General features: G+C 41.9%; 2 protein-coding genes across 5 annotated transcripts in view; both read left to right on the top strand.

Moving 5' to 3' along the window:
* Positions 1-7,470, top strand: part of arfgef2 (ADP-ribosylation factor guanine nucleotide-exchange factor 2 (brefeldin A-inhibited)) — a 36,215-nt gene extending 28,745 nt beyond the window's left edge. The window contains exons 33-39 of one of the 2 annotated variants that reach the window (XM_053643118.1): positions 210-267; positions 473-587; positions 2,307-2,446; positions 2,605-2,782; positions 3,367-3,505; positions 4,559-4,676; positions 5,411-7,470. In XM_053643118.1, the coding sequence (XP_053499093.1) occupies positions 210-267; positions 473-587; positions 2,307-2,446; positions 2,605-2,782; positions 3,367-3,505; positions 4,559-4,676; positions 5,411-5,575 (913 nt within the window). In that variant the 3' untranslated portion in view covers positions 5,576-7,470. The remainder of the gene's footprint in view (positions 1-209; positions 268-472; positions 588-2,306; positions 2,447-2,604; positions 2,783-3,366; positions 3,506-4,558; positions 4,677-5,410) is intronic. The other variant, XM_053643119.1, reaches the window with a different exon arrangement.
* A 612-nt stretch (positions 7,471-8,082) lies between these two features.
* The window catches only part of bcl2l1 (BCL2 like 1), a 35,572-nt gene continuing 20,670 nt past the window's right edge, over positions 8,083-22,984 (top strand). Inside the window, exons 1-2 of one of the 3 annotated variants that reach the window (XM_053642818.1) lie at positions 8,083-8,233; positions 13,435-14,243. In XM_053642818.1, the coding sequence (XP_053498793.1) occupies positions 13,659-14,243 (585 nt within the window). In that variant the 5' untranslated portion in view covers positions 8,083-8,233; positions 13,435-13,658. Of the gene's footprint in view, positions 8,234-10,764; positions 10,913-11,847; positions 11,963-13,434; positions 14,244-22,984 lie in introns of those variants that run through there. The other 2 variants (XM_053642819.1, XM_053642816.1) reach the window with 2 other exon arrangements.

Raw genomic sequence — 22,984 nt, 5'->3', positions numbered from 1 at the left:
GGCGCTTGCCCATTGTGCTAGCTAATGAATTTGTGATTTGTCCACACCTGCATTAATTAAATATATTTGCTTTTTTTTCTAAACACCTTGAGTTGTCTTATGCTAACAACGGGATCATGAAGCCTGTTTGCAAGGCAACTGTGATTGACCGTATGAAATGCTCTTAATTAAATACACGTGACCTGATGTAATGATTGTCCTCTTAAAAGCTTGCTGACATGGAGACCAGCTGGGCAGGAAGAAGAGGTGGGAGATGGGAAACACATGGTGAGATGACGAACATAAGCAAATATAACACACACACACCATGAAAACGATACTCTGAGATAATCACCAAGCAAATGGCACTCTGATGTTCATATGCCAGTAAAAATCTTATGCCTTCTACCACTAATACACCCTGGTTAGAGGTCATGTTGAGCAAACAATATTTCTGATGAAGAATCCAATGCAAACTGTTTATTTTTTTTAGGATGTGGAAATGGACTCTCAGTCTCAGAGCAGCTTTGAGAGGACGCTGTCAGAGAGAGGACAGAGTCAGATGTCCACTGCCAGTGACGAGGCCTGGAGGGGGAAGCCCCATGCAAGTATGCAGCCCATTCTTCATCATCTCACCTACACCTGCTTCCTGTTCTTTCTGATGTCATAGAAGCATTTGCTTTTTTTTTTCCCCCTTTCCAAATTTGATTAACCACATATTAGCTGTGAGTCACTGTGGACCTCAGTCTATGATCTCAAGTTCATGAATTCTATTTTAGTCATTGTTGTCATACTCAGGCCTCCACCGCGCATTAATTATACTCTGGAAAAAAAGTACTATGACCCATAAACGTTATCAGTGCCGCTTGTTGGCAGAATTTTTCCCCAGCTTAGATGAATCTTTGATGTGATCAAACAGTAATTTGGAGAACATAATACTTAGAGGAAGGGCAGAATTTTTTTTTTTTTTTATCCTCCGTATTTCTACAGTTTTACAAGTGGGGGAAAAAAAAAATATATATATATATATATATATATATAATATAATATATATATATTCACCTTATGACATTTTAACCGTATTAGTATATTAAAGTAGTTGTACATTTGCAATAAAAATTATTCAACCCCCATTGCAAATCAGGTTTATTGTCAGAATTTACAAACTTTCAGCTGTTTGCAACAAACAAATCAAACAAAAGCAATTGAAATGGTTCAACACAACGAATGCTTCAAGTGGCTTCCTCAAATTCAACTGAAAATGCAACTTATAATTACTATAATGACTCCAATTTCAGAATTATTCAACCCCCTGAATAGAAACCCTCACAACAGCACAAATATGCAAAACAGGTGTTGTCTCAAGCACACCTGATTCAACTAATCAAGGGCTTCATGAAATATGAAGCCCTTGATTCAGGTATTTCATGAACACATGAAATACCTGAACTGGCTAGGGGCAGTAAATGCATTAAATACCTGGACGGGGCAGAAAAAGGAAGTTATCAGTGGCTGCAACCAGATTTCTGAGAAGGCAGGGTGTGAAAAACCCTCGAGTGACTGCAAAAGACCTGCAGCAAGACTTGGTGGCAACAGGCACTGAGGTTTCAGTGAGCAGAGTAAGAGGCGTATTAAACGCAGAAGGTTTCCATGCAGAACTCCAAGAAATACACCACTACTGACCCACAAGCACAAGAAAAGTCGGCTAAAAATGATATAAATAAGCCACAGTAGTCTTGGAATTCTGTTCTGTGGAGCGATGAAACAAAGCTGGACCTTTTTGGCACGATGGATCAGCGGTATGTCTGGAGGAAGAAGAATGAAGAAAGAACACTCTGTCCACAGTCAAGCATGGTGGTGCTTCGATGATGCTCTGGGGTTGCTTTGCATCCCCTGGCACTGGAAAACTGCAGCGTGTGGAAGGCAAGATGGATTCATTATAGTATCAGGAAATCCTAGCAGAAAATGTCATGCTGTCTGGGAGGAAGCTGAAGCTTGGGAGTCATTGGACCTTCCAACAGGACAATGATCCCAAGCATACCTCAGATTCCACCAATGCTTAGTTGCAGAGTCCTGCAAAGTCCTGGAAGATTCTACAGGCCCATCACAGTCACCTAACTTGAACCCCATAGAAAATCCCACACAGTAACACACAGGAACACAAAGCCATAGAAGTACTGCAGAAATGAATGTTCCGAAATAAAGGAGGCTAAGAAATCTATTAAGGATTAATATAATAATATTTATAATCAGTGAAATATTCTACAGCATTACTTTAGATGATGTGAAACTGTTCTGTTCTAAGACCCGTGTGCTATGTGTCCCAGGAGTGTCGGACCAGAGGCTGTTTGCAGGGCTCCTCATAAAGTGTGTGGTGCAGCTGGAGCTCATTCAGACCATAGACAACATTGTCTTCTACCCAGCCACCAGCAAGAAGGAGGACGCTGAGAACATGGCTGCCGCTCTGGTATGTCTGTCTGCGTGCCTCATTTTTCATTTCTAAAAATAATTGTTTTTTTATGGGTTAACTTTTGCATGCTTACAAAATGTAGTTTGCATTTTGAGCTGAGGTTATAATGTCATGATAACGTCTTTTTCTGGTGTTCATGTGTCCTCCCCATTCAGAGAGATGGTCTGGAGGAGAGCGAAGAATGCCAGCTACAGGTCGAGTCCGAGCAGGGCATGTATAGGCATCTCTCTCCTCAGCACCTTTTCAAACTGCTCGACTGCCTACTCGAGTCGCACGGCTTTGCTAAAGACTTCAATTCCAACAATGAGCAGAGGACAGCGCTCTGGAGGGCAGGTTGGTCTTCTCCATATATCATGTATACGTATAGGACTATAAGACACAACACTGAGATTTATTTATTTATTTATTTATTTATTTATTTATTCTGGAGAGAGCTGGTTAATTTTAATATAATGAATTTTCCTTAGAATTGAAAAAAAAAAACCCTACCATCCGAGTCTACAATATACTTATACCTTCTTGTACACTCAATGATATGATCTAGCTACAATGGTGTCTGCTCACTTAATTAGAATTTCCTCAATAGTTTATCAAATTATATGTAATTTGAGCTCGCTACTGAGTATTCAAGTAAGCACAATTCAATATATGCAGTTGCTCTCATTAAACTTGCATTGACATAAGATTTTTTTTTTTTTACACCGGTATATACACTTCGTGTTTTGCCATACCACTTAAATTGACTATTATTGTAAGTGATCTCACATCAAGCTGTGAAGAATGTCGTCATCAGCTATTAGTATGTATGTTCCTGGTGTTCTTTGTGATCAGCTATTATGTAATTGCCAATTCTGTTCAAACAAATTACCTGCAGTTTGGATGGTAATGAAGTTTTGCCTGCCTTTGTGTTTCTGCAGGGTTCAAGGGCAAGTCCAAACCCAACCTGCTGAAGCAGGAGACCAGCAGCTTGGCCTGCAGCCTGAGGATACTGTTCCGAATGTACTCGGACAGGCGGCTGCAGGGCGCGTGGCCCGACATCCAGACTCGACTGCTACTGTGAGTTTGGACTCTGGGGGTCCCACAGATGATTTACTCTAGCGAAGTACAGCCATGTGCTTTCATTATAACAGCTCACTAATCTGTCACTGAGAGACAAGTAGCAATTGAAACATCTGGACGTAATAACATGGAAACCCTCTGTAGCCTGCACTTTGTTTTTCAGCTTTTAACAACACGTAATCATACACACCGGTAAAAAATTGCTGTTTTGTAACAGTCATGTTTAATTGTAGTCTTGTAATTTGAAAGTCGCACAGTAAAATATGTTGTAATTTAACTAATTGGTAAAGGAAGAGATTTCGAGACTAGTTAGTGTGCCTTAGTGTTGGCCGTTCAGACAAATTTTGGTAGACGGTTTCAAAAATCAAACCTCTGAAGGCTAGATGGTTAACCATTTCCTCACAGATTCTAAAGAGGTCATTTACGCTAACTAACCACTTCATTAGAAACACCTGTATAACAATTGAAGTCTGTTGTCGGTGCCCAATGTAGCCTCAGATTCCTGTTCTTGGCTGGCAGGAGTGGAGCCTGCTGTGGTCTTTTGCTGTTGTAGCCCATCCACTTCATTGTGCTGTTCGTTCTGAGATGCTTTTCTGCTCACAGCGGTTGTAAAGAGTGGTTATCTCCCCGTCAGCCATACCACAGTCAGTCATCGGGATCACATTTTTTTCCCATTCTGATATATGCTGTAAACATTAACTGAAGCTCTTGTCCTGTATCTGCATGATTTTATGCGTTGTGCTTCCTGTCACATGATTGGCTGATTGGATAACTGCATGAACGTACAGGTGTTCCTAATAACGTGGTCAGTGAGTGCACATTGGAAAAACATACATGAGGTGTCTTACTTTTCATTAGTGTGCTTTAATTTCACCAACGTAAGGCTGGTGTGGTGAAAACCTCTATGTAAATGGTAAAAAAGATTGTTTAGTGACAGCCTCCCATATCTCTGGCATCCATTTTTAATCTTAATGGCAGGAGCTTAGCAGGAGTTTGAGTTTGTATTTTCGTTCAGATTGAGTAAATGTCGTTCTTTTTCTCCTTCCACAGTGTGTGTAGCGATGCCTTGGCCTACTTTATCAGCCTAACCTCAGAGAGCCACCGAGAGGCCTGGACCAGCTTACTGCTGCTCCTACTCACCAGAACACTCAGACTGCCTGATGACAAGGTAATTCCCCTTATATACAGACACACACACACAGTCTCTAAGCTGAAGATAAACACCCACTCAAACAATCTGTCACAGGTTTTCCTGTCATTAGTCAGTTTCAGATGTTCCTGCAGGTCGCTCATGTTGCATATTCAAATTTTCTGTGACTTCTAGTCAGAGAGACTGAATGGTTTTCTTTCACACTGCTGCGTAGGAGAGTGTAATGGTTTTGCTGATGGTGTTATTTCCTGCACAATGACGTCGATTTGAATATTCCCCTTATCCTTCAGGGGTTGTATGGTAAACCTCGCTTGCAGGAAACTCCTAACTGATAAGTCAAACTGTTGGTGTGATGACCTCTGTATGTAAAGGAAGATCCCAGATTTACACTGATAGAATACTGACAGCCCCAGGAGCTTTCCCTGTTTTTTTTTTTTTTGTTTTGTTTTTTTTTAATCCAGATGGCCTTTACCATTTATAAGAGCACTGGAGATAACGTTTGAGGTGATCCACCTTTCTGGAAACACCATGTAATAGGACAATCTCTCAATTTAAGAGTAATAAAGAATATAGTTGGTCACTTTTGATCTTTAATTAATGTCCTTCTAAGATTTTTGATTTTTTTTTTTTCCTTTTACACTTGAATCTGTTTTTTTGTCTATGCAATAACTGTTGTAGTAGGTGTTTGGTGTACTAGTTAAGCCTTCCCTGTATCCCTGTCTTAATGAACACATCCTTTTATCACTCTCCAGTTCAAGCCACATGCCTCCTATTATTACCCCCACCTATGCGAGATGATGCAGTTTGACCTCATCCCTGAGCTGCGTGCCGTCTTGCGTCGCTTCTTCCTCCGCATCGGTTCAGTCTTCCACATCGCCGCCCCTGAGATGGTGCACGTGCGAGCCCCAACCTCATAGGCCTCTGCATGGCTTGCGTGTATTAAAAAAAGACTACAAAAAGAGGAGGAGGCAGGAAAGCTTAAGTGTTGCGTACCCATCCTCTGGTGTGAAGAACCGTGCAGGATCCGCTCGGAGCCGATGCCGAGACCGCTCGCTCTGGGCTCTGTGTGTCTAGAGCCACCCTCCATGTCTGGATCTCATGACCTTTTCACCGCTCAACTCCCCATCAAGAGAGAACAGCACTGTGAGCCAGCAGAGCTTTTCCTTTACACTGACTGTGCAACATTGCAGTTCAGTAAAACCATATCATTTATTCCGGAGCAGAGGGGGCAATATGGCAACAATAATTAATTTATTAACCATATGGTTGTCTATCCTGTTTGTGCTGGGGTTTTTTTTTCTCTTTTTGTTATCAATTATTTTTGTGTTTTCAATAAGTCAACAAACAGCGATGTCCAAACGCACAGAGCTGAAAGAGCATTTGAATATTTCACCATTCACATGTGTAATTCAAAGCAAGGTTATGCCTGTGATGAAAGAGATTTACTAAATCTTCAGTCAGGATTTACAGCAACAGTCACAAGAGTTGGGCACTGCTCGAAATATTCAATAATTCAACTTGTCTATACCTTTCTGATTGGAACTTTAATGGCAAGCAGTGCAAAATACACTCTCTTACTGGGATTTGCATCTTATCATCTTGCATTCATATACCACAGAAGTGAAACATTATTTTTGAAGCTTAGGTGTGTGTCACATAGTACAAATCCTGAATGTGAGATGTTTACCCTTTATCTGATGTGTGTTCATAATAATAATATTATTATTATTATTATTATTATTATTAACAACAATATTAGGGTTTAACGGTAAATGGAATTGACCTAATTGTTGGCCAGGAAAAGTCAAGCTGCTCTCATTTCTTTTTGATTTCATCAAGTATTCTGTCTAAGACATTCCATTCATGCAGTAACACACACACACACACTACACTTCCCTGCGTAAAGTGCAAACAAATCGTTTGGCTGGGAAAATATTTCAAACATGTCCCGTTCCATTTGGCCTGCAATTAAGGAACGGTGTAGGTTATCTTTGTGTTTTTCCTACTTTGTGGAAAGTCCCTGCTTAGTCGACGGATTCAAAGTCTTTCCACTCCCATCATCAGCTGAGCTTTATCCCAATGAGGAGTGTGAACAAGTCAGCTTGCTTCATTATCATGCAGTGTTGCCATACCAACACCAAGCAAACCCACGGATAATTAAAAATAAATAAATAAAAGGTTACACATACTGTATAATGCAGAATTGTTTATACTTGAGTATAACAGTATGGAGCCTCTGTAATAACAGAGCATATGAAGCTTGGGATTCGTTTTTATGCGGATGTATTTAATTCTTTGAAGTGCATTTAAATATTTTCTGAAAGCATTCCTTCCCTTGCAACTATATATGTCTACTTTGCTCCCCTGATGTATGGGGAATATAAATATATACAGTAAGAATGGAAAAATACAAAGTGTAAAGTTTTCATGTAAAATAAAAGATTAAATGCGCTACACATATCGTGGTGTCATCTGCCAAGCACGGGGAATTCTTGATGGAAAATATGCAGTAATTCTCCGTTTACTTCAGGCCATTTCATGCTTACTGTATCTCTGGATTGAATCCTGATAACATTTTAACCACGTACATTAGTCAACTGCATCTTCCCGTGGCCAGACTGAGCTGTGATGCATGTTAACCTTCAAATCGGCTCATTACACTCAAACACCAAGTTCTGGTGTGCGCCGTTTGAAATTTTATGAGTAAGCTATATGCAAAGGTTTTAAAAGTGCCAACATGGTCATCCACAGAGCAGGTGTGTCATGAGAGACTGATGCATTTATACTCGCTACCTCCTGCAGCGGGTTGAGCGAACTTTTTAAATATGTTTCAAATGTATCTTGAGTGCATTAACACTTGAATATTTTATATATATAAGATTGATAATCAAGACCCATTAAATGAGCCATTGTAAATGGGGTGTCATAGAAATTGCAAAAAAATAATTTTTAAATAATTTTTTAAAATTATTATTGTTTTAATCTCAGTAAAATTTACTTGCGTGTTAAATTTGCCAAATGTATCATGTACAGCTGATATGATGGAATGAGTCAGTGGGGCATGCCACTTGATAACCTGCCGCAAAAATACTGTGCCTATTGCGCTTCTTAATAAGTACACTCTTTACTTATTTATTGCTCGAACCGGACTCTTTCCGTTAGCAAATATTTTTATCGTTATATACCGATGTTATATACCCGTCGGTATATATCTTAGTTTTGAAGCTGTGATCTAAGAAACACCAATATCTCTGCCATCGCAGAGGTGAAGTTCCTGGGACAACTTATAAAAAATCACTCCATGTAATACTTCTCTCAATGTAATACACGCATTTCTTATATCATTGACTCCCTTCCATACAGACAGCAATACACTATGACAGCAACACACTATGACATCATAAAATTCTAATTCTAAATTCTTGATGACTCCTACCAGTCAGTTGTTAAGGCTGCATCAGTGTTTCACTGCACAAGAAAGGGAAAACCGCCTGCGTGTCAACACAGACTTTAGGGTCCAGAAAAGCTGAAACGACTCGTGCATTAGACAACACTCGCAGACTCGTCCTCTGAAGGTAAAAAAAGGTTTATAACAGAAAGATGGTTAATACAGGATAGAATAATGAGAGCGCACTGAAGCGCTTGTGCTGAACCACTACTCTCTCTCTCTATCTATCTATCTATCTATATATATATATATATATATATATATATATATATATATATATATATATATATATATATATATATATATATATGAAACGCAGAGCATGACACACTTCTGTGTACTGATAAGAAGCAGTTTGAGGCAGTTCAAACAGGCTTTGTTTCAGGGTCTTAGAAGATGTGCAGACGAACCTTGAACAGAAGAACATGTTTGTGTCTCTGTATAGCAGATAAACATGCTGTACTGATCTAAGTGACATGACATGGCCTTCTTAGGAGTTATCCTCTGATGAGAATGAAACAGAACAAGAACAAAACTATTACAAAGTAAAAATGAATAAGTTCCCTCACAGGGGTTAAGGCCTAAAGAGTTGTAATTCTCTGCACTGAAGAACTTTCCACACAGGTTTGAGAGTAAGATGGGCGCAACGTGTTGGGCGTAACGCCAACATGGGCCTAACTACGCATTCTTTGGGGGGGGTCGTGTCCCCCCCAATGTTGAGGAAATACCAATCTGACCCCCCAATATACAGTACAAAATATTTTCTATATGCCCCCCTTTAATGAACCCTGCCAACGGATCTGTCTTTTCTTCATCTATTCTATTTATTTATGTCTATTCCTTTTTAATATATTTCCGTTTGTTAAGGAAAATAGGTGTGTGCCCCCCCCCCCCTCCAATTGTACACTTGGTTGCGCCCATACTCAACGGAAGTTCGTTGATGTATTTTAGCAACTCAGTCTGTAAGAAATGGAGACAGCAGCCAAACGTAGAAAAGTGCAGTAGAACATACAAGCTTTTTTTTCAGACAGTAAGTAACTAGATACCTAAAGAGTAGGTAACCTTAGCTTAGTATAGAATGCATCATACCATGGCTTGGTTTGTTCTTAAGAACGTCAATTAACTTTTAGTATTTGCATACCCACGAAGTAGGCTAGGCTAACGTCAGGTCCAGTTTTTGACAATGAACGTTACATTCACTTACATATCCTCCCGCCGAGTTCGCTGTGAACCCTCAAGTTGTGACAGACTGTTAGATGCGAGACACCAGTTACACAAACAGAATATTCAGTTTATCAAATTAAATTGATCATGTAAGTCAGTCATTGCTCTTCTGGGAAAATAATGGTACCTGGTCACAATGCAGGCAGCACAGCATTGCTTGGAAGCATCCGTGGGGAAATTGTATTTACAACATGTATAGTGTTTAATTTATTTTCATACGTAGCCATCCTTTCTGAGTTTGTTTAAAAGTCGTGATTGTGTGTTTAAATGTTAGCGTGTGTGGTTTGCCTGCACACATCTTAGCTCGCCTCTACTTGGTGTGGTAGGTTTCATGGTAGGTTATGGAGCAGAGACTACATCTGCCCACAGGACTTCCACAGCACCCTACAATTTCCCCATGCTGTGGGGGATTCTATCACTCAGAAATCACGTGAATTCAAACAGTAACTGTAATCCTAAAACTGTTCTAAATATGCGAATATTCAGTATCAAACTTTGGATGTTTGGGGGGAGCTTGGACCCCCCCATGTCCATACCATGGTTACGCCCTTGTGATGTGTAGTCCAGGGATGCATCTGCAATGTTATTATTTTAATGCGATCATGTGATGATCCCTATCAACTACTATTTTTTTGCAATAATTTTTAGATATGCGGGTTCTAAACTTAACTGATTGGCAGAATTTTAAACTAATGTTTAATCTAGTAACAAGTAACCACTCTCACTAATATGCTTTAACAGGAGATCAAAATCTAAATTAAGGATCTAATAAGATAAATAACAACAAGCATAATTCAAATAATTCATAGCAGGAAGTATAAACAGTATAGAAGATGGATATGATGGGGCCTATTTGCTTAATATTTTAATTATTAGATTATACTAATACCTGTACTATGAAATGGAGCCCTGGCTGGAAAAAAAGAAGGTTTTGATGAACTCTGCTGTGTTTAAAGCTTCGTTAAATAAATGTGGATTAAGTAGAAAATGAACAAAATGCACCACAGAACTTAAACACTATTTTGGGGGTAATAAAGGTTACCAGGTGAGTTCGCTGATTCGGCTGGTTTTATAGTTAAGTACAAAGTTTGAGTCAACTCGTACTCAAATACACACTTGGAGTTCTTGCTAAGGTTTTGTCCTGCAAGAATCTTCCACCTGAACACCGACATTACCTGCCGCAGTATAGTAGTAAGTACAAGAGGGCGGAATGCCCGGGCATGCGCAGACACTGTCGGTCTTGTTATTATTATTTTTTTCCACGCCCGCATTTCGACAAGCACGTTTCGTGCTCTAAGGCGATTGGTCAACTTTAAGGGCGGACCCCTTTGAAGATGAACTATCCGCCAATCTTTGCGCAGGATTTGGGATTTGTCACAATAGGAGTGTGGAAAGAATAAACGCTCCCTCTCAAGCAAGCAGGTTAGGTAGCTAGATATCTAGCGTAGATTTGCTAAGCTGCGGTGCTGATTTCGTATAGCTTGAACAAGAAATGTCGGATTTACAGTCGGGCACTGACTGGAGTCCTGCTCAGTATTTCGATCATGTGGGAAAGCGCGATGTAACGCTCTTAATGATTTGAGTAAGTAGAAGGCGCTGTAGTCCTGATTCGCTGTTCTTTGGTCCTTTATTGTGACTTGTGAACACCGGGCCGATTCTGTAAGCTAACGTCAGTGCTGCTAGCTGGGAGCTGAGTAGGCTGTGGTAGCCCAGGACTGACGTAGTTATCTCCGCTTGGGCTGACCAGGAAAAGGACTATTAGCTGAAAAGCAAATGACTTGGACCTTACGCTTATTCTGTTGTTAACTGCTTTATGTAGGCTTGTGTTTCTGTAGTTACAGGGTATAGCGTTTAAGCACTCTAAGGACAGCGGCTGAACCCGAATGTGTTCAAATAATAATAATAATAATAATAATAATAATAATACTCTCGTTTGGTTATACCAAGTTGCTGCAGTATTGTAGCTAGGCTAGCTAGCTGTCTTGTAATCCTCCTGATATAATTTAAGTTCGTTATTTAGGTTAATAACTATAGCTAAATCATTATTTACGGTCAGCGATTCCCAATTAGCTAACATTAGTTAGGGCAGCTACTTTAAATGACATCTAAAAGACGTCATCCACTGACTGTACAAATCAAATGATGGATCTGTTTATATACAAACAATATAATTTCATTAGACAACTGAAGAAAGTGTTCGGTCCCAAAGCGAAAATATTGCGCTGACGATTTGATCTTAAATAGCTCCCTATAACAGTTAACTCTCTCTATCTATCTATCTTTTATTTATATATATATATATATATATATATATATATATATATATATATATATATATATATATATATATATAACACACACGAAGTGGGCGCTGTACCAGGGCGCTGAAACAGGTTCCTATAGTTACGTAACTATGGCCCCTGCCATATGTGGGCGGGGCCGCTGCGATGCGTGGGAACCAGGGGCGGGGCCTAAAGACATTCCTGTTCATTCTGCCTATTTTCTCGCACTTTACAGTAGATTCGAGACAGCAGCTGTTTACAGTTTGCTACAACAGCTCTTGTACAACCAAACAACCTAGAAGTTAGTCTGTTCAGGCTCGGTGTGAAGACCGCACCGCATTTCCGTATGGGTAAGCAGGGTTGTCTTTAACTTTGTGGTTCAGCAGGTTGTCATGTGTGTTGTTTACGACAGAGATAATGCGCGCTGCTGTACAATGTCCAAAGTGGAAGAGAGCTTGTGTTATTGTTCCGGTTAATTTCTAACCCAGCTTTAGTCCCGACCGCTCGAGTTAGACTTTTTACAGTGTGTTCCAGTTGCTTTCTTTTTAGGATGGTGTTTTGCTCAGTCCTTAAGGGCATGCATTCTTCCTGCGTGAGTCTCGTGTTGATGCGCGTCAACAGACCGTCAGCCCCGCGTATATTCCAGCTCTGTAGCAGCATATCGCTTTCTTTAATCGGTAATACAGCCACGGTGAAGCTTAATCAAATCAATCAGACATGACTGGATTGTTTTGGTGCTGATTTGTGTCAGAAACGTGTTTTTTTTATTTTTTTTATTTAAATGGAGTGTAGTGGTGAGCCTAGCTGCTCTGCTTCACCACGTGTTTGCTGCGTGTCTGAGTTCACGCACAACTGCGCTGTTTTCATTTCTGCCCATTGTTAGGGCTTTTCCATCTGCTTGTGGATTTAAAGCGCAGATCAGATCACGCTTTACTACAGGCTGTTTGTGTCCCCGCTTTTGCCCAATAGTGCGTTTGGTGCGTTATAATTCTCTGTAAAGGAAATGCACGCGCTGTGTTTTTAGTTAGAAACTCTTCACGCGCACTGAACGCGTACTTTTATTTATGTCCAGCTCATGTTTCCTCATGTCCAGTTTGGATGAGCTCCTGATTTTAAGTGGATATTTAACCCCTCCGTCCTCCCCTGCTGGTTAATTTCACTCTGCTCAGGGTTAGTCCAGCCTTCTGAGTATTAGAGAAGGGGAAAGGGTTGTTTTTGTTCTTCATCAGAGCCAGGTGATGAGGAGGACCATCTGCTGCTTTGGACAAGCAAATTAGCTAGTGGGGTTAGAAAAGCAGTGTTTTATTTATTTACCAAAGCTTAGGGGTGAACGATATAACAAGATCAGTGTGATAAATCTGACAATAAGCATTTCTGAGTAACCGTATTGTCAGGTGTCTTTGTAGTCACAATAAGCTTTTCATGAGTATTGCTTTTATCCGTGTATCAGTACTCACTGAAGCAAGTAAATAATTGGAGATTATGATATGTTTGTACCAATTCTTTAATTTCCTAGTCCTTTCCACCATTTAAATAAATTAATAAATTGAACGCTGAACTTCTTGTTTTTCATCACGGCTCAATTTTTTTTTTAAGCAAAGCCTCAAAACAAAATAAAAAACCATGGTAATATCTTCACGTATAACAGTATTAACCCCCTCCCCCACTCCCCTATTCCCCAGCCCTTAATCCTTCTCCTAAACCTACAAATTCTGACTTCCTCCTCCTGTGTCTATGACTAATATTGTGAAAGAGCACTGTCACTAATTATTTAATTAATTTCTTTTGTTTTTCTTTTCATTTCACTGCTGTCTGACCACAGTGTCCGAGCCCTTGCGCCATCCTTGATTGCATCTGTTTACGCCGGATAAGAAGCGGAGGAAAATCGATGATCAGAGGTCAACCTGGTTTAAGATCCGTGATGAGAGAGCCAGAGTCAGCACAAGTCTGAGTAGAGACGCAAGCGTCTGCGTGCTGTTTTTCAGACACCGGTGAGCAAGAGGGAGCGGTATCCAGCGCCAGATAAACGCCGTATTGCTCTCAATTATGTCTTACTACAACAGAGAACTGGTGGTGTACTTCATCAAGTACAAGCTCTCGCAGAGAAACTACCCCTGCAACCATATCGGGCTCACAGAAGATGTGAACGGAACCGAAGGAGGCCAGGCGGAGGAAGCGAGCGCCGAGGGAGCGGCAGAATTGGAAACGCCGACAGCTGTCGTTAACGGCGCCGTAAACGGAACGGGTTCAGCAGGGACTCCTCCGCGATCGCCGACTTTGTCCCCTCAGAGGCAGGTGAACGGCGGCGCGAGTCTGGAGGCAGTAAAGGAGGCGCTGCGTGACTCGGCCAACGAGTTCGAGCTGCGCTACGCTCGCGCCTTTAGTGACCTGTCGTCGCAGTTGCATATCACTCCAGTCACGGTGTACCAGAGCTTTGAGAGCGTGATGGATGAGGTGTTCCGTGACGGTGTCAACTGGGGCCGTATCGTGGGCTTGTTCGCCTTCGGAGGCGCCCTCTGTGTCGAGTGTGTGGAAAAGGAGATGAGTCCGCTGGTGGCACGTATTGCAGAGTGGATGACCGTGTACCTGGACAACCACATCCAGCCCTGGATCCAAGAGCAAGGAGGATGGGTAGGTGAAATGTTTAATCATCAAAAAAAAACTTTCTGATTATATTCCTCACCCTTATACTTTTATCATGCAGTTTAAGTGTGTGGTATTTCGGTATGATATTTTGTACTTAACTGTGAGAAGCTTAATGCTGTTGTTATCTTGTGTGTATTTTTTTTTTTTTTTTTTTTTTTACACTTTGCATTCTTCTGTGCTCAGCACTCCAGATTAGACATCCTGATTGCTTGTTCAAGGGTTTAAAAGAAGGCAAAGTTTGATGTTATTGATCATGCTCTTGTGTAAACCTGTTTTGCATTTGCTTGATTTGCCGCCCTCTTGGGTCTGGATGAGAGCTGTTTGTAGTGTCTGTCCTCTCCTGGGTCTGGGTGGGGACTTTAAATGGCATGTAATGGTGAAGAGGACCGAGATAACGCAATGGTCAGACAGCGGTCAACTGAGCATTGATCATCGCTGCTGCTTTTCAGCTGAATCGAAACGGAACGGGGCAGAGCAGAGGAGAGCAGAGCAGCGAGCATCACGTGTAAGCTACATATGGCGGGTGGTGGGGGACGGTTCCCCTGATGCTCTATTGTTTTCCCTGCTGGTATTCCATTGTTCCGACTGTTGTGTCTTTTTCTTTTTTTTCTCTTTGGTCAACTAGACACTAGATGAAAAGCCTATGTCCCTGTTATTGAGGTCATGTGCAGTGTACTTTGTGGAGATGCGATATAAAAAGCAGTTCTTTCTCTTTGTGGTGAGAACCAGACGACTGGGTGGTCCATTGGGGATATGTTATGGAAGCCCTTGTCTAATAGGAAAGGTCATTTTGAGGCTGTTCTTTGATTGGGCGCTGTTGCATTTATCGTCTTTTCGATTGGTCCACTTGTAATCCTGGCGCTGCTTGAGGCTCGATTGAATTTAACTGCATTTCCGAGGCATCAGATGACATGAAACGCTTCCACACTGACTCGTGTTTCCCTCCTTTTACACAATGTCCTAACTCGAGGCCTCGTAGGACATAGTGTCCGAACCACTCTCAGGAACAATATGTCAACATGCACTGCATAATCTGAACTGGAGTCAAGGCCTAAAAATAAATTTACTCTCAGGTCTAACAAAAAAAAAAACAAAAAACATTTTACATTAATAAATAAATAAATAAATAAAATTGGCACAACAGAATCATGATTTGTTTTGCCAAGACATTCGCCATGCTGAGTGTCATTCTAGTGAGTTACTTTAGTATTGAATGAGCCAAAAATGGCTGAATGAAGTCATCCTGTGGGTTTTTAACAAAGAAATACGTATTTCACTTCTTCTTACACAAAAGGAAGCAGGCATGTGGTTCTGATGTCACTTCCTTTGTGGTAAATAAAAGTAGGTCTGTACGTCTGACAAGAAGGAGACGAGTACGAATATGGTGCATGAACATGCTGAATGTAGGCCAGCTACCCTCAGAGACACACTCACAATGTTCATTATCACACACACGCATACACACACACACACACACACACACAAAAGATAATGGTTCCCTGTTAACACCGGGGCCTCCAGCTAATTGCTGGTTAAATTTGGCTAATGGGTGGAATTGATCAGCTACTCTAGTACTGTACTATATGGTTGAACATGCTGTTAGTGGCAGTTCTAACGCCTCATACAACCAAGCAAAAGAGACCTGTACAGTCGGGTCTATAAGTATTCGGACAGTGACACAGTCTTGGTCGTTTTGCCTCTGTACACCACCATAATGAAAGTGAATTGAAGCAGTCCAGATGTAATTGAAGTGTAGACTTTCAGATTTAATTCAAGGGGTTTAACAGAAATGTTTAGGAATTATAGCCAAGGAGTCCCTCCATTGTCACAGGTTTAAAAAGAATTGGACAAACTAACATAATCATAAATATAAGGATTGTTTTTAATACTTTGATGCAAATCCTTTGCAATGAATGTCTGCCTGAAGTCTGGAACCCATGGACATCACCAAATTCTGAGTTTCCTCCTTTGAGATGCTTTGCCAGGCCTTTACTGTAGCCGTCTTCAGTTGCTGTTTGTTTGTGGGTCTTTCCCTTTTCTTTATGGGACTCTGCCATTGAGGGTTGAGGTCAGGTGACTGACTTGGGCATTTAAAAACATTACATTTCTTTGCCTTAAGAAGCTCTTGAGTTGCCTTCGTGGTATGTTTTGGGTTGTTATCCATCTGTACTGTGAAGCGCTGTCCAATCAGTTCTGCAGAATTTGACTGAATCTGAGGAGAAAATGTAGCTCTGTACACTTCAGAATTCATTGTGCTACTTCTATCAGCACTCACATCTTCAATGAACATCAGTGACGCAGATCCACTGGCAGCCATACATGCCCATGCCATAACACCTCCTCCACCATGTTTGACAGATGAAGTGATATGCTTTGGTTAATGAGCAACTTCCTTTCTTTCTCCGTACTCTTCTCTTCCTATCGTTCTGGTACAAGTTAATCTTGGTTTCATCTGTCCAAAGGACATTGTATCAGAACTGGTCAGGCTCTTTTTAGATGCTTTCTAGCAAAATCTAATCTGGCATTTCTTTTCTTAAGCATTTCCAGTGGTTTGCATCTTGAGATAAACCCTCTGTATTTACATTCATGAAGGTGTCTCTTGATTGTAGACTTTGACAATGATATGCCTACCTCCTCGAGAGTGTTCTTGACTTGGCTAGATGTTGTGAAGGGGTTTTTCTTCACCAAGGAAAGAATTGTGCGATCATCCACTTTAGTTATCTCCAGTGATCTTCGAGGACTTTGTGTTGCTGAGCTCGCCTGTGCATTCCTTCTTTTTAAGAATGTACCAGATTGCTAATTTGACCTAAAATTTTTTGCTCTCTCTCTCTGATAGATCTGTTTTTGTTTTTTCAGCCTAGTTGTCACCACCTTCACTTGCATTGACACTTCTTTTGGACCGCATATTAAGAGTTCCCATGAACAGCTACCAGATGCACATTCAGTGCTTTTATTCAACTCCAGACCTTTTTATCTCCAATATTTCAATCACATCTTGATTACTTAATTTCATATCCATTGTGGTGATGTACGGAGGTAACGTTTCGAAAATGACGGTGCTGAACAAATCGTCACGGACCCGACCGTACATCACTGAAAGGGGAGGATGAGTTCATGTAGTGAAAGCGTAAACAAAGATTCAGTGTTGTGGTAGTGCAGCTCGACCAGAAATTACCCCCTAAAAGCACTGCACACTCTGACATGTAGTCATCTTGAATTTAGGGCTTGACTACTGTAATGACACCAGCTGTAATGACACAACCCAAACCACCCCTGCGCTCTGTCTGACTCTCTTCACGCTTAAGGCGTGGTGATATGGCAGTAATCTAAAAAGAAGATGAAAAAAACTGTGGGGAAAAATTGTCATTTGTTTTGTGCCTGATTAGTTTTTAAGCAAAATGATAACTAATTCATATCTGAGACTAATATCACAATGCATTTAACCCCATAGAAAAGCATATTGTAATATACATTTATATATATTTATGGATATATATTATAGCTCTACAATTATACGTTATTGTATCTATCACCCTGCCTCCTATTCACATTTTCCTTTTTCATTTTGATACAAAAAATGCATTTTGAGCATTCCTGTCTGACACACACACACACACACACACAGCTATGGGGAAGCCGTTGACAGCTGTTGGCTGCAGGTGTGTCTCAGTACCTGAGTATGTCTGTACATCTCGGTGCTTTTTTCTCTCTCTCTCACACTCTCTCTCTCACACACACACACACACACACACACACACACACACACACACACACACACACGGACACCACCATCACAAGCTGGCTCTACTGCTGCAGTGTTGTTGTAATGAATCGCAGCAGTGCCATTGTTCCTCCTTTGAGTTTCAGTGTCCAGTTCTCCATCTCTGTGTCCCTCTGCTCCTGTTTTTGACTCTAGTTAGTTTTATGGGAAAAGTCAACGGAAGTAAAGCGACAGTAAAAAGAGAGCCGCTGATGATGTTGATGGAGAGGTGTGCTAGCAGGCATCGGCACTAATGTTTTGGGGACCTTGTGAACTGTAGTCCTAGCTCTGTGTGTGTGTGTGTGTGTGTGTGTGTGAGAGAGAGAGAGAGAGAGAGAGAGTGAGAGAGTGAGTGTGTGTGAGAGAGTGAGGTGAATTGCTAGGGGGAGGGTTTTTTGAATTAATAATAAGTAAATGTGGCTTGAGTAAATGTCTTTCGTCAGACAGGCCAAGATCGCATAAATCATCTTCATCCCACGAGTGAGTTTGAGAATGATAAATAGAGGCTCGGGGGAGGTTCGGTTAAAGGGGACTCTGAGAGAGAGAGAGAGAGAGAGGAAGACAGGGGAAAGACTGTATGACTATCTGTGGAGGTTTTGTCCTTTATTTCTCCTTCATAGAGCTTCATAGTGTGTGTGTGTGTGTGTGTGTGTGTGTGTGTGTGTGTGTGTGTGGAATGTTGTCCTGTGGCAGTTGCTCTAAAGCTCTCATTAGCACAATGTCCAAACAGGGTTCTTCACCCTAGTGTCACCACACTCATCCCTGCCAGACCACTCACTTCCAAACACACTGCCTGTGTCCTTAATTAAACACACACACACGCACAGACCAAACAGTTACACAGCCGAGCAGAGACACACTCAAGCATACGCTTAAATAAGGGCTGTTTTATTGTCTTTTAATTGCTGTCCCAATAATGAGAAATATATCTCTAATTTCTGTTTAAGCTCTAGTTCTCTTACACTACCCCCCGCCTGTATCAGACGACCAGGGCGTTATGTTAAGGGTGTGGAGATATTTGTAAAAGGACACATACTATGTGGCTCCATCATCACTCCCTGCCTTGAGCTACTGAAATGTACCACTTTCACTTTCTCTCTGTGTCTCTCTAATATCATGTCCTCCTTTTCTTTCTTTCGCTCCTTTTTCTCTCTCTCCATCCCTGTCTCCTTATCTCTCTCTGTCCCTGTCTACACCCCCATCTCTTTTGCTTCTCTCTCTCACTTCTCTCTCACCATCTCTCTCCCCGTCTCTCTCTCTCTCTCTCTCTCTCTCTCTCTCCTTGTCTTTGTGGCTGTCTGTTTCTCTCACGTGGGTAAACGTGTTGCAGATCAGACATGCAACAACACGTGTGCGTCGCCATCATCATAGATCTGCCGTTTTTGTACTTCATCCCTCCATCTCTGCTCCGATTTTCCTCCACAGATCCGCTGTCGCCACGACTCGCCGTATATCTGTATTCTCAGTGTGTTCAATTTGATTTTCTGCGTATGAGAGCAGTACGCGTCGGTGTGAGCCTTTTTAACCACCATTGCTGCTCAAACCTTTACATTTTTTAGGAACATGTTTTTAGTTCATCATTTCGTAGGTCTGCTTTTATTTCTTCTTCTTTTTCATAAACAAGAATGAGAACAATGAAGGGTTAACGTCTGTTTCTTGTTTGCAGCTGTAACTGCAGTGTAACTAACTGACCTTGATGTGGAGTCTTGAAGAATCTGTCAGAAAAATTCAAACAATTCTCCTATAACCCATATAAAAGGCCTCAAATACCATACCATGTCCATAATTTACACAATTGCCACAATAATCACCAAAATAAAGGACAACTAGCTTGTTGCACTAGTCGAAGTTGTTGTGGCCTTGTACATTTGGTGGTTGTTGTTTGTTTGTTAAACAATAGTGGATGCTCATACATTTCCATTAACTGTTCCTTTATTGTGAGTGCTATTATATATTTTCATCTGTAAGTAATAACAAAGTAAAAAGTATGGTAGTATATGCGTGGTCCACACAAAGTCTTTCCGCTTGTAATTTTACACACGACGTCGCTCTTTGCATTTTGTGTATCGTCTTAACACGCTCTAAAAATCAAGCAGAAATCATTAGTGCGTGCATCTGTAGAGACTCGCATCTGTAGAGACTCGGCATCGCCCGGCCAGTCACAAACGTCCTGCCTTAATATCATAAATATGCAGTATATAACATTTTATTCACTGATGAGCAGTTTCTCATGTTTCTCCACATTGCGCGTGGTGATGAGTTTGGATCGTCGAATATCCGCGCTCCTCCCGAGCGTGCGTTTGTGTTTCCTTTCTCTCGTTACGTGTCTGCTTCATAGTGTAGCTGTACGTTAGAGCTTGTGCAGGGGACAACTCGCTCTGTGCACGTGATTGCCTTGAACAAAGACACAGAGGACACGCGTGCATGGGCGCACGCACACGCACACACACACACACACCCCCACACCCACACACCCTGCAGTGGTCCAGGTGAAAAGACGTGAGAGACTGTAAACAGGCAGTAGCAGGAGGTGCAGAGAGCCGAACACACAGCGAGAGGATGATCTAAATGACTGACTGATCTCTCGCTGCCCCCACAGACAGGAGCTTTACACAAAACATCCCATCAGCCCAGCCCACCTTTTATTTAGATCTGCGTTTCCTTTCTCTGAGCGCCCCAACTGTTTGTTATCCTCTCGCAACTTCATCCACTCGCTCTTGAGGTCACAACCCCTCGGCTGTTGAAGGTCGGTTGGGGAAATCAAGGCCAGTGTTTGGGATATGTTTGAGATTTTGTGTCTGTGTGTCATATGTTTGGTGTGTGTGTGTGTGTGTGTGTGTGGACTGACTGAGTGAAAATGGCAGTAAACAGATGGTGAGGTTCAGTGTGCTGCTGCATCGTTACCTGTGTGTGTGTGAGAGAGAGAACGGAGATGGAGAGACTGAGGGAAAGTGGTGAGGATATAAAAAGAGGTTGGGCAGGTTAAACCACTCCTCTGAGGTGGGGGGTGGTGGTGAAGGTGAAGCTGAAGCTGGGCTGGTTGATTTCAGCACGAGCATACAGGGGGGAGGGGGGGTAAACCCAGCATGCGCTAGTTTCTGTCTTGTGGTTTGTGTTTTCTTGTAATACACACCGTCGTAATTGAGAGCTCGACTTTAATTTGTTTCACGAGATTCAATAATAAAGGAAATGAAATGAGGTGTGTTGGTGGGGGGTGGGGGGTGTATAGTTAGCATCTCTCTGGGTGCATTTCACAGATTGCAGTTTGTCACCAGCAAGAAGAGTCACCCCGTGTGTGTGTGTGCGCGCGTGTGTGTGTGCGCGCGTGTGTGTGTGTGCGCGTGTGTGTGTGTGCGCGCGTGTGTGTGTGCGCGCGCGTGTGTGTGCGCGCGTGTGTGTGCGCGTGTGTGTGTGTGTGTGTGTGTGTGTGTGTGTGTGTGCGCGCGCGCGCCTCACGTTGCATCAGAAAAGCGTGTTGTTTTTTTCCTGTATAGTGTACATGCCCAACTGGGTCTGACGCAGCGGATCAGTCCACTGAGCTTCATCAAGACTCTTTGCTATTAATAGTCTGTCTCGTTTTCACAAAACACACACACACACTCGCTGTCATTCTATATATATATGTGTGTGTGTGTGTGTGTGTGTGTGTGTGTGTGTGTGTGTGTTAATCAATCTCATGGAAGAGCGATTTGAGTCTCCCTCCTAATGCACTTACACTGAGAGTAGCCAGCATCATGGGACTCGAGTTGGCCATCAGTAACCGGGAAGAGCGAGCCGGTCAGTGTGTGCTGATGCTGACCTGCTGGGGAAACGCCAGTGTGTCCCAAACCCAAAGATTCCTGGATGGTCTACTGTTTCTGGTAGATTTTCTAAGTGTGCGGATCCGTGGACGCTCCATCCCCCGTACCCCCATACCACCCCCCCACCCCACCCTGCGCTTTGCAAATATTGGCCACAACTCCTTGAGTGAGGGAGGAGGGTTTTGTGAATTCGCCGAATTCAACCTGGAAACATGGCGGACGAGTGTAACGTCAGCATTGTGTCTTTGGTATTAATCAAGTTAATATCTGATTATTGTTGTCCATATGTACTGACTGTCCTGAGCTTGTAGCCATCATGATGGAGGTGAGCTGGCTGGTGAGTGGGAATTGATGAATAAAATGTGGGGGAAAAAAACAAAAGAGATGGCTTACTTATGGTTAAGAATGTGATTTAGTCAAGATTCCATCTGAGCAAAAACTCAGACGTGTGCAAAGACTCGTGGAATGTGTACACAAGCCTTGAGATTGAGGGTGATTATGAATGTGTTATGCGAGTGTACAAGGGCTGAGTCAGAATCCCTGCTCGAACCGGCTTCATCTGGAAATCAGGCCGTCAGCAGTTTTTCTCCTCGGTTTCTTTCGTTTCTTCGCTTCCTTTTTCTCTCTCTCTTTCCAGCTCTTGCTCTCTGCAACCCCATGTCTCTGACCTGCTTGGTCTTTCTCATCCTTCCTCCATTCAGCATTCTCACTCTGGTGCTTTCCTTTTGTCCTCTTCCGTCGCCTCGTCTCCTCCCACCAGCTCCGTTATGTTGCGAATGCCTCCGTCTCCCTCCTCAATGTTCTTTCCGTCGTTGCGCCTCAGGGGCGTCGTTGCGACCCTGCAGGTACCTCTTTCATCTTTTAAAAAATATATATATATATATTTTTTTATTTTTGTCAAAAACTTTGAGGGCATGACCGTTTTTAGCATACATAGGCATTGTCTGTCAGTTTGTATTCATTTCACATTTAACGTTTTGATATTTCACATAAACATACATTTTACATATTAATATTCGCACATTCCATGAAGGTTTGGAAAATTTTCTTTTGAACACAGTGACAGATTAAGTGCAGGAGACGGCATGGGGGGAATTGTTTGTTTCCATATTTCTGTTAACGGTATCCATAACTCAGAGTTGTGTATGATCGTATTTTTCCCCCAC

The sequence above is a fragment of the Ictalurus furcatus genome, chromosome 15 (assembly GCF_023375685.1).
Source record: "Ictalurus furcatus strain D&B chromosome 15, Billie_1.0, whole genome shotgun sequence".
Classification (NCBI taxonomy): Eukaryota; Metazoa; Chordata; class Actinopteri; order Siluriformes; family Ictaluridae; genus Ictalurus; species Ictalurus furcatus.
This window is presented reverse-complemented; position numbering and strand designations above follow the sequence as displayed.